The sequence below is a fragment of the Ruditapes philippinarum genome, unplaced genomic scaffold (assembly GCF_026571515.1).
Source record: "Ruditapes philippinarum isolate M1 unplaced genomic scaffold, ASM2657151v2 ctg21116_1_1_1_1, whole genome shotgun sequence".
In the NCBI taxonomy this organism is placed as follows: Eukaryota; Metazoa; Mollusca; class Bivalvia; order Venerida; family Veneridae; genus Ruditapes; species Ruditapes philippinarum.
In genome coordinates this window covers 1-12,632 of record NW_026855632.1, presented here as the reverse complement: position 1 = coordinate 12,632, position 12,632 = coordinate 1, and the positions used below count along the sequence as shown (strand labels likewise).

Sequence of the window (12,632 nt, the reverse complement as noted above, 5' to 3'; positions counted from 1 at the left end):
AAAAAAAAATAGTTTAAAAAAATTCCTTTAAAAAAAAAAAAAAAAAAAAATGATAAAATCTAGTACAGTATTTCCTTTTTATCGACCTATTTCCCATTAACAATTAGTTTTATAATCATATTAACTTTTACTCTTCTTTAAATATTTCCTATAAAACTTCTTGGTACTGAAACACACATTGTGCGACGGAAGTCATAATATCACAAGATTCGTCTGCTCTGAGACAATTTTATGTAGCATTTCGATCTTTATTTGCACAATAACAAGTACTATAATGGTTTGCCCTGAAATAAATTGCAGTCTGGACAATTTCGTTATTGCAATCAGATATTTTACGTATTGATTATTGATAATTTTATAATCTAAACTGGTGTTTTTAAAAATATCTATTGAACTACAATATTGTTGTAATCCTAACTTGGTACATATTTGTTTTTGCTCTGGCGTATTGATAAACATAATTATAGTAGTAACTTACATTTCATCACAAGGTAAATGGTTTCATTCAAAGTGAAGAAGAAGGAGCTTTTAAAGTTTAAATATAAAGATATATAATAAATACATGTATGTATAAGATAAGATAAAGATACGATAAACATAATACAAGAGAAAGGTAATAACTCGTACAAAATAAGAAATTGGTATACTGACGTGATTTCAATCAAACCGAGGCTTCATTAAACGTTTTATTAAAAGAGGTTATGACCCTACTATTTTAAGACATACTGCATGTTTAGTGTTCAACCCTTTTACAGTTGGACACTACGCTTTCCTCTTTTGATTGCATCTGACGGACCAAGTGGGAGACTCTATGATGGATAGTTCGTAAAGCCCTTTGGGACTTAATTGTCTTAATGTTCGTCTTCTGCCTTGCTTCGTCGGGCCCTTGTAGGTGATTTTCTTGTCGCTCTGTCTTCCTTTAGGACATTGAGTACTTTTGTCATGGTCATTGGGTTTACTTTTATATGTTTCTACATGATCATTTTAGTGTTTTACTTATTTAACCTTTTGTAACCATGACAACTGTTAGAATTTCACTTGGCGGGGATTCATTTTATTTACACTGTCTCGTTTATAGGAACATGGTGGGGCTAAGAGCGAGGTTTGGTGCACCATTAACCGGTTTAAACTCCCCAGCAGTCATTATTATGCTGCTGACCGTTCCAAGGCGGCGCCCCACTGTGTTCCTCAGATGTATGTCTATGTTGTTTCATACTGTTTTGGTGACACTTTTGCTTGTGTCCCTTGTTGTTTTCTCGTCTACGGTAAGTATCTTCCCCATTGCCTCTAGTTTTTATTTCTTTGATTACCCCCCCCCCTTCCCCCGGTCTCCTGTCCCCTTCCCCTTTGTGGGCCTATTATTATTTTCTTTGAATTCCTAATCAGTTACAAATTATTTATCATTTAATGATTAACGTGTCGTTGCCCTGTCCTTTTTATGTTTGGGGTCCACCTGGGCTCCTTGCCATTGGTTCTTGTTGCTGGGTCATATGGGGGTTGCGTTCATTGAACGCCGCCTTTCCTTGTTGATCTTGTTTTTCATATTTCATATGCTGGGTCAGAGTCAGCTGGGTCAGCAACTCTGCTTCAGAGTTGCTGGGTCATATGGGGGTTGCGTTCATTGAACGCCGCCTTTCCTTGTTGATCTTGTTTATCATATTTCAACATTTTCAATTTTGTCTTGTTGAGCTTTCTTTAGGGATTCTTTATTTCTCGCTATTTTATCGCAACATCAGCGTTGTTTGTGCCTTGTGGAGTCTGTAAAAAGTCGCCCCGTACATTCAATCAGGGATGTTATATTTTCGATCAGCATGATATTATTGTTGTGTTTTTGGTACTTTAGTTTTTTACTTTTTGGCAATTTTCTAGTTGGGTGGTTCCAATATTCCTACTTGAATAATGTTGAATCACCCTAAGGATATGTTGCCTGCTTTTTAAATTTGTCTTTTGACGTCATATCTGTGATATGCAGGCCTGTTTAATATAAGAAAAAGATAAAGAAAAGAATGTATACCAGATCTTAACACATATCAGAAATGAATGCGTGTATTTAATTCAGAATTCACCTTTAAACGAGTGTGTTTTTTTTAATTAATTAGAACATTCTCTTTTTAACAATTTATCAACGCAAGTCTCAAAATGAGTTATTCTAGTTAAAATATTTAATTGGCAAATACAAGCGTAATTATATGAAATAAACTAAAATATAAAACTATTGGCATTGAGGTTGAAGAATACTAATACAATATTTGAAGGTCAAACCAGTACACTTATTCATGATGTGAACTATGTTTCGCTTATAATAAGTAATTTATCTGTAAGTCATAGACAGGTAAAATAAAATTTTGAAAATTATATTTTTCTGTTATCAGAAACAAGCTTTTTACGTTATAGATTTTTTTCTTGATAAACATGTAAAGGTCATCAAAAAGAGCACGTGTTTAAAGTTCGTGCATATAAAATGTAGAATATGACATAAATTGTTTTAATTATTTTGCAGTTAAAAGACATATCCAACTTTGTATAAGCATCTCAAAGATTATAACATATAAAATAGTATACTAGCTAAGACAGTTACCTTTCTTGTGATCTATGCAAAGTATAGAAAGAGATTTAAAGTAATTTTAACATTAACACAAAAAGAGATGCCACTTTTAACACACTAAAATTAAAAAGGTTAAGCTCGTTTGGTATGGTGTCTGAATAAACGCAGACAAACGGAAAATTCATTACAAGGTCGGCGTTGATTATTGCAGCGTTCATGATTGCAGCGTTCATGATTGCAGCGTTCATCATACCAGTGTGTTGAGATAAAAATAACAAGATATAACAGAGAAGGAGTCAGTCTATCAACATGAATTTAGTGGTATAAAACAATTGTAAAATTGGTAACGTAATGACTTTGACTATATGAAAAATCTGATTTATAGAATTTTATATCCATATTGGTTATTTTGACAAAAATGTCTTGTTGCGAAGTGTGATTGAACCTCTCCTGAATTTAGGTCATCTGCTATAGTTGTTTGACATTGTTTAAAGACATTTTTACCAGATGAAAAAGGTAATTAATAAACACCTATGTCAGATATATAAGAGCTTTTTCTCCATTGCGATGAAAGCTTGGAATTGATTCTATTTCTGTTTTAAAATTAGTCTAGTTATTTTCATTTGTATACTATTTATATAGTAATTGTCTACATATTAGATATATAACTAGAATTAGAAAATATTTACAAGGGTCAATTTATTAACATTAACTTTGATAATTTATCAGTCAGACCAGATCAGAGTAAACATGTAATAGAGGCACGTTGTATAATTAAATATACAACATAGATATATCCGAGGGAATAACATTACCAAAATAAGAACAATTAAAATATGGAGTTTAGTGAAGACCTAAATTAGATGATATACATTATCCACAAGTTACTGTGACATAATAGCACATATACATCAAAACGCACGTGACAACTAAGGTAAATAATGAAGCACAAAAATGTAGGAAAATGTAAACTTATCAGTCAATTAAAATATATGGGTTTCAAGGCGCCTGTGCGGAAACGCAAATTCAACGTATGCACGTACACGCACCAACACATGTTCACTTCAAAATGCGAAAATTCAGTATTCAATAGTGGTAGCATTGAATGTTTTTCACTTCTATGTTTCGATCAAATACTTACATATCTATTTAATTATCATAAATAGTGGTGTGAAGGGGGTTTATTGTAAATAATTTAGACAAGAAACAGACATATGATAATTTATGATCACAATATTTTCAATGCACTGACGAGGGCATCGTTATCAAATTTATACTACAATTATACTGTCTATATTCCCACGGGGAATTTTGCTCCAATATCATACACAAATTAACATGCATTTAAATTTCTATATTGCCTCAGTGTGTAGATGTTATGATAGATGTTAGAAGTTCGACCCATTGCAGTATTCGATGGAATACGTATACATGTTATCATTATATCGACAAACAAGCAAATCTTGTTAGGATTTGAAACTTATATATTTTTTCACTTGAACAAAATATGGTTCTATCCATTTTGTTTACAAAGTTAGTGTCAGTTTTACGAACAAAATAAACACAATTTCTTGAATTTGCAAAGAGCGATGCCAATTAAATAAAAATGCAAAACACTAATCGTTCTTGTTCCCATTTTTTACCCCGTAAAAATGTCTAGGAAATGCTTTTTTGCTTACATTCTAAACAATACTTCAGGATGCTTATTGTACACGTAAACTTACAAAACATCTGTTAAATTACAAGCTTCAATTATACTGCATTCGAATGTTTATTTCTGTTGGATTTTTTTTTCAAAGAAGCAAGAATAAATCAGCGTTTACCATCAGCAAAAAGCTGGAAATAAACCACGTGATTTTATCTTAGCCATTTTAATGTCTGGCTTCTGATCAGGTAAATAAATGAACGCTGACAACTAGACAGACGAACTTTCCTCATAAAATATACAGTCTGCCAAACATAATTTATAGTGTAATAAGAAGTTAATTAACGATGGTTTTGAAAGACAAAATCAAATACAAACAGGTTATGATCACAGCTGACTACTTATAAATGCTTACATATATGAAATACCCGAACCTGCAATAAGGCCAAAAAACTAAGGGGTCTTCATATCTAGATTATCTTTAATTTTGATCATTCTTTCTACTGAATGAAACAAAAATTACAGATTTTATCTTTACTATGAAATAATTACTTTATGGCAACAATTTCCTGTACTTAAGAATGATAGCAAGTATTAGAAACACAAGGTTCAAACGTTGGGTAATTCATGAAGTAAAATATATAACTTCAGATGAATTCACAAAATATTTTTACGGTTAAAGATACTTATAAAGAATCAGTCGTTCAACAACAGCAAATGCCTAGCCAAAAATACTCCTTATGACCAAAACTCGACAATTTCATATTAAAATTATGAAAACTTACATAATCAAAACAGATATACATGTATTAAAAACGAGTTTTTTTTTACAAGATATCAAAGAATAACCATTTTATAATGCAGACAAGTGATCATGTACAGTATGTTACATTTCAATTATTACGAATAATAAGACTAATACTGTAAAACAGATACATTTGGAGGAAGATAACTATTAGATAATAATATATAAGATAATGATATATTATAATGGACAAAAGTTAGGATATATAAAACTGTCATGTAGTTGTATTTTTGTCTTTATTCAGCTTCTTTGCCATGCATGTACGAAAAAATCAATCACTTAGAAGTTTCCGAATATCTGAAGGTCGAACAAGAGATCATATTATGAGTCACAATCTATTTTTCAGAATTTAAGGTCGGGTTTATGGTTTTACAAAGTATAACATATATAACTACTCTTGTATTTGAAAGGTCGTATCGTGATCATAGATAAGGTATAGATAAGGGAGTGTGCTGGTAAATACAGATAATCTTGCTCTATTTACGGATACATGCCGCCTGTCATTGATAATTATAATCTACCCACGAATACTTGAAAGGTTTGTATAGATACAAACATCATCATATATTGATGACTGATATTGATCTATCATACAGATTCCAAATGACTTCCTGTCACTAAAAATATACCTGTAAAATGAAATGTTGTGTAAACATATAACTTATGACTCAATATAACATTAACTCATGCAAAGGCTCTTTAAATAAGATATATGGTTATAAAAACATTCAAAATTTATCTCTGACTCATGTATACAATTTATCAAAGAATTTCAAGACACCCCACCCCCACGTTTATTCTGAACTACTATATACATTTATCAATGAAATAAGTGTAAGCATGTTTCTTATATAAACGTTTATATCGTATCATAAATTACTAACAATAACATTCCAATATGCTATAAAATGAAAAACAAATAATCACCACGAGACAAGTTTATTTGAAATCTTACATAATGTATCTTTAGATTAATGCACATTTATTACGATGATTTATTTATCATGTTATTACATCATTCTTTATCTATCAACGTTGTGATCTTTGTAAATTTGATAAAGAGTAATAATAACTTTCACAGACGAACTGGAAGCTTATAGAGATTGCGATGTCTCGCGGTAAAATGTCTCTAGAGATGTTATATTACTGATCTTTGAAGATCCTCCAGCTCTGCATTCGTGTTATGTTTGTTGTATTTTTAGTTCCATCAATTTAATCATTTTCTCTTTGGGTGGTTCCAATATTCCCTCTGGAAATGCTGACTGCATTTTTAAATTGTTTGTGAGGCAGGCTACATAACAAAATTTCATTAAATTGATTTCTGTTTATAGTTTCTTGTTTGGGGCACATTCATTCTTGTTTGTGGTGACCATTGGCCTTTTTGGCGACAATAAGCAACTTTTTATGGAATGTCACGAATGCGTCACAATAAAGGTCCTGTGGTTACTGCAGTTTGAACAACATATCTGCGGATGTTATGAGTTCATAAACTGTATAAACTTCATCATGTTCATACTTGAATGTTGTAGTTTAAACCGGTACTAGTTGGGCGTGGATAGATGGTAGCTTGCAATAACCCCAACAGGCTATATCAAGCTTGCAACATTTTGAATTATTCGATGTTGGGCATTTTAAAGGTTACTTTTTATCTGTTACATGTCTTCTATCTTTTTAAAATTTTGAAAGAGAAAGTTAAATATATTTTCGAGAATATTTAATGTAACTAAGCTCTCTGTAAGAACTAAATTATTTGGCATAACAAGCGAATTTCTATAATTCAATTTCACAACATAATGTAAATCTTAATTGACAATTAAATTAAGTCATTTGCAATTGAAAACTAAGATATTGCAAATCATAACCTGCACCCTGAATTACATGTAGTTTGATTCACTTTAAAATAAATTCTGAAATTAATTGTTTGAAGAACATGATAATTTTAATGGTCGGTAGAATATTATCTTTAATTGGGTTATAAAGAACTAGGTAATTTGTTTTATCTTTTTGCAAGTCAACTTTGAAAAGCACCTGACCTTAAATGAAACAATTGTATTGAAACATATGTATCTCAATGCCATTGGTCAAAATAATGTGTAGTTATTTATAAAGGTTCCATCACTACCAGGACCACGACCATGGTTCCTCATATGACATGGCTAGTTCCAGACAGCAGACTAGAATCCTCGTGATTCATATAATTTGCAGTTTCTCAATCGAGCATGCATAATTATGTTTAAACTAATTTTTGTTTTCATCAAAGTAGAAAAACAGTTCATCTGTCTAATTTGGCCAATATAACAGGAAAAAATATAAATATTTGGATATGACCTTTGCTATTGACTATGTGACAAGTTTTTGTTAACTCGACAAAAACCCAAGCCCACTTACTTATTCAGTCGTTCATAGACAAACAACAATGTACATGATACAGACTTAAACATGAAAGTCTAAGTAAAAGTAATATATTTCACATTTAACTGGCGCTTTGTTTCATGACTAGGATATATGACTTTAACCGTAAACTCCAACATCCATCTATTGAAGTATGAATAATGAATAATACTGGAAACAAAAACCGGAAAGAAATTCTTAATCAATCACCTATTTTCTGATCAATACATTATGAGACTATAGCGTTCTGCTGAAGGAAAACGAGCGGACATTTACATATTTATAATATCTTTATCTTTATATATGTCAAGGGACGTTCTGGTTAATAATTTAGTCATAAACCCAACAAATATTCCAGTTTAATTCCTTTAGAAATATGTTATTGCATCAGTAGTTACATTTATAATGCTTTTTGCTAGCTCTACAAATGAGCGGAAGATTTATGTTTTTTTTCGGAAATTGTTTTCTGTGTTAAAGCATAGTCTTTAACTGTATAATGAAATGATACACAGATATTTCCGACTTGTTTTTATCTTAGTTTAATTCATACAAATTAACTTTAGTTCGATTGTGTTGGAAGCTATAACTTATTGAAACACCCTCGAATCCGTTCCTGGAACCAACCACTACTGAGCAATGAATGTAAAGTTTCTTGCTCAAAGAAAAAACGGATTGCCACTGACAGGGTTTGAGCCTACGAGGTCAGCAATCCTTTTATTACTAGTCCGACGCGTTAACCACACGGCAACGCCGCCACTCTGTTTTTTTTCTAAAAAGTCTATCAAATACCAACTTTGTATTTTATTAACCCACTTTCATATATTTAGTATTTTTAAAAATTACTTAATCCACATCAAGACACAAGGCAATTATGTCTTGCGTTTATTGAACGCCGCCTTTCCTTGTTGATCTTGGATATCATATATTACGTATATGAATCCAAAAAGAACAATCACACGCGTACATTCAGTTATTTTTTAATATTCAAATCGATTTCGAACAAATATGTTCTTCTTCAGTGAATAAACAGGAAGAGACGTCACATGACGTCAACGTCCGAGATGGCGGGAAACATACATTGTTACGTTACGTTATATTAAATTTCATTAAAAATTAATAAAGTTAATAAAGATTTCGATATATATATATTAACATTCACGGATTATGAAATACAAGTATTTCCTATATAAAATATATAAAAAACAATAATAGGAAACAACGTGAATGTTACGTAACGTGTATACATGCATAAAACAGATGAGATATGATATAGGAAAAAGTTTATAACCATTAATAATGGAATGTCTACGCAAAAGAACTTACGGAAAAATTAAATGTCGTATATAATTTTTGCATTTAATCCAGATGGTGAAAACGTCTTAAGCTTATGAATCCAGTAGGTTTCTCTACATAGACGCTTCATTGTGTCGCTGACAATCTCAAACGGTAAAAATGAAAAGTCATTAAATGAATGATCAATTGAATTAAAATGCGTTGCAACAAGAGTTGAAAACGCTGGATCTTTGAAATTTGTAATATCAAATTTATGACTATTCATTCTACGTGAAACCGGTTGAGATGTCTGGCCAACATATTGCATATTGCATTTTGACAGGAGATTAAATAAATAACATTATTTGTAGAACAGTTTGTAGGGTTTCTCAGTGTATATTTTTCGCCTGTGACACTGCTTGCAAAAGATACATCCGAAGTAATTCGATTACAATGAGAACATCTACTTCTGCTACAAGGAGAAGAAGAATGAATTGACATTTGCTTTGAAAAGCTAGAATGCACAATATGATCACGGATATTTTTGGGTCTCTTAAACGCAACAATAGGTTTGTAAGTCTCAAAAACATACTTTACAGTTTCACTTTTTGACAACTTTAGTAAGTCCCAATATTTGTTTAAAACGTGACCAATGTTAGGAAGATGAGGATTATAAGTAACAACAAATGGTATAACAAAATTAGATTGGCTACTTTCTGTGAGTCGCAGTGCCTCATTTTGACTCATAGAATTAATTTTCTCAAATGCATTGTCAATTACTTCTTTCGGGTATTCACGTTTCAGAAAAAAATCTTTCAAATCAACTAGAGAGTCCTCGAATGTACTGTCATCAGATATTATTCTGCGGTAACGCTTGCCTTGACTGTATGGTATACCATTCTTGCACGCTTTTGGGTGACAAGAGGTATAATGAAGATACTGATGATTATTAGTGTTTTTCACGAATATGTTCGTTGAAAGAGTGCAATCATTTTTGGAAACACGCACATCAAGAAAATCAACACATGAACTGGAAATGGTTTGCGTAAACTTAATCGTCGGATGAAAATCATTTAGATCACGAATGAAATTTTCGAGTTCCTCGCGAGTATCGTCCCAGATTAGAAAAATGTCATCCAGGAAACGTAGCCACAGTGTCGGTTTGATATTACGTGACTCGATAAAGTCCTTTTCCAGTTTCCCCATGAACAGGGAGGCATATGCTGGCGCCATAGATGATCCCATAGCAGTACCGCACGTTTGCGTGAAAAACTCATTATTAAATTCGAAAAAGTTATTTTCAAGAACTATCCGTATAAGATTAGAGAGCACTGGTGTTTGTAAATTATGATCACTATTTCCTTCATTTAGAAAATATTCACATGCTTTTATGCCGTCAGAGTGCGGAATACATGTATACAGTGAAGATACATCCATTGTAACTAATAATGAGTCTTTGCTTTTCAACTTCACATTTTTAATTTTTTGAATAAAATCCGTCGTATCTTTAATGAAAGATGGGAGTCGGAACATATACGGTTTTAATATGCTATCCAAATATTTTGAAATATTCTCAGTCGGTGTATTACAGGCGGAAACTATAGGTCGACCCGGATATTTTAACGGAAGATTAGCATTCGGTTGTTTATGCGTTTTTGGAAGAACGTAAAATGACGGTGTGCGACATTCATTAGGAAAAACGTCGAATTCGTGGTTTCTCTCAGTTAGTTCCTCTATACATTTGTTTATATTTTCTTGAATGTTGATCATTGGATTATAACTCAATTTTTCGTAAAATGCCTCATTACCAAGTTGGCGTAAAACTTCATTTTTATAGTCTTTTCTATTCATTATTACTATGGTATTTGATTTATCTGCCTTTTTGATAATAATGTTTTCGTCACGGGATAACTTCCGGAGACTTTGTAATTCCGTTTTTGATATATTTGAGAAACGTTTAGTTTTGTTTTCGCAATGAAGAATTTCTTCTGTGACCGCGGTTATATAAAAGTCCAAATGTACATCCCGACCTGATTTTGGAATGAATAATGATTGTTTCTTGTTAAAAAAAGGTAAATCTTTATAAGTGTCATCGCCAGTTTCTTTATCGGCAAAAAACTCTTTTAGTCTAAGACGCCGAGTGAATTTGAAGACGTCTTCTGCTAATTTAATTTTATCGTGTGATTTTGTTTTAGGGCAAAACGTAAGTCCCTTACCTAGGAGTATGTAATCATCGTCAGTTAATTTGCATGATGATAAGTTCAAGACCGTTTCTCTTCTCCGTTTTATTTTTTGGAGTCTTTTCTTTGTCTTCTTCCATGAATTTTTGTTTTTTGTGCGAATAAACCGCCTTTGTCGCTTTTTATTTCTTGCGATTTGATGAGCTGGGTCACCGCTTGAGTCAGGATTTTGAGGGTCGTGTGTATATTGTCTGTTGTTGCCTCGCTCGCTGCGACTTCCGCATAGGTTTTCTTGCCGCTCGAGGCTTGGACGTTTTTTGAATTACAATCTGTTGTTGTTTCTCGTTGCGAGGCTGGAACGGTAAGATCCACAACATCATTTTTTTGTGTATTTCCAGTTTTTTGTTTTGGAATATTGTTCTGTGGGCGTTGTTCATTGTGATTTTTTTGTGTTTTCTTAGCTCTTTTCTTCTTCTTAGAAGTCTTGATTTGCCAGTCGTCGCTTTGGGTTTTCTCAGTAATCAACGGCTGAGTATTTGAAACATTTTCTTTCAAAAAATTCAATTTCTTTGCATGTCTTTTTTCTATTGTCGTTCTGGATTTCTCGATCGAATCACTTATTTCTTTGTCAAGGTTATCCAATTGTTCATTATCTAAGTCTTTTTCTAGATCTGCTCGCAGTTTTTCCATCTCCGATGTCAGTTCATTTGACCTTCTCATATGATCTTCTTTGATCATCTCGCAGACTTCAACACTTACTCTATGGAGAAGGGAGTCTACTTTCTCCTGCAGTTTGTTTGACGTGCCGCCGACGGCCAGTTTGAGTTTAAGTGACAGTCCTTTTGGGATTACGTCCTCGGCTCGGCAGTTTTGAAGAAACTTTACGTGGAGAATTCCTTTCATCTGTTTAGTTGCCATCTTCTTCAATTGAAGTTCGCGTGGATCTCTAGTAGATGCCATGTTGTTCTTAAATATTATTAAATATGAATCCAAAAAGAACAACCACACGCGTACATTCAGTTATTTTTTAATATTCAAATCGATTTCGAACAAATATGTTCTTCTTCAGTGAATAAACAGGAAGTGAATAAACAGGAAGAGACGTCACATGACGTCAACGTCCGAGATGGCGGGAAACATACATTGTTACGTTACGTTATATTAAATTTCATTAAAAATTAATAAAGTTAATAAAGATTTCGATATATATATATATTAACATTCACGGATTATGAAATACAAGAATTTCCTATATAAAATATATAAAAATATATATCATATCTCATATATTACGTATCGAATATGCGATTTGTAGAATAGTTACAGAAGTGTCGTTTAACTCGTATGTTTTAAAACTAAAGTGACGTGCGAGTACGAGTTATCTTTTCCCACAAATATTATACTCTAATACAAAATAATCGTACACGTACATAATAAGTTCAAATTTTGAAACCTCACCGACAGTTGATGTAACGCAGTGATTAATGATAGTCAGATTTCAAGTTCTCTCTTTTTTTTTCATGATGAGGTCGTTTAACTGTTTTGAAAACTTGCACCGTACTTCCTTTCAGTGTTGATATATTTGTGTCTTCGGTTCTTTGGGATAACTGATTCCAATGCATAACTGTTCAGGAATAAATACTCATTAAGCCGATGCTAAGGGGCGTTATAGATAGTTATAGATATCGCTCATTGCGTTCTCTCTCATTAACTGTCCCGATAAAAAAATTAATTGCCCCAGAGGGGTCTCTCCTTACCAGTATTTTTAAAACCGATTTAAGGTAAAACAATCAT

The 12,632-nt window shown here is 32.3% G+C and overlaps 1 protein-coding gene across 1 annotated transcript; it reads right to left on the bottom strand.

The window, feature by feature from the left end:
• Window positions 1-9,250: 9,250 nt before the first annotated feature.
• Window positions 9,251-10,509, bottom strand: LOC132743960 (uncharacterized; the record flags this gene model as incomplete). Its single annotated transcript, XM_060732562.1, has 1 exon — window positions 9,251-10,509. A coding segment is annotated over exon 1 (1,259 nt), but the record flags the coding sequence as incomplete, so codon positions are not given.
• Between the last annotated feature and the right edge of the window lie 2,123 nt (window positions 10,510-12,632).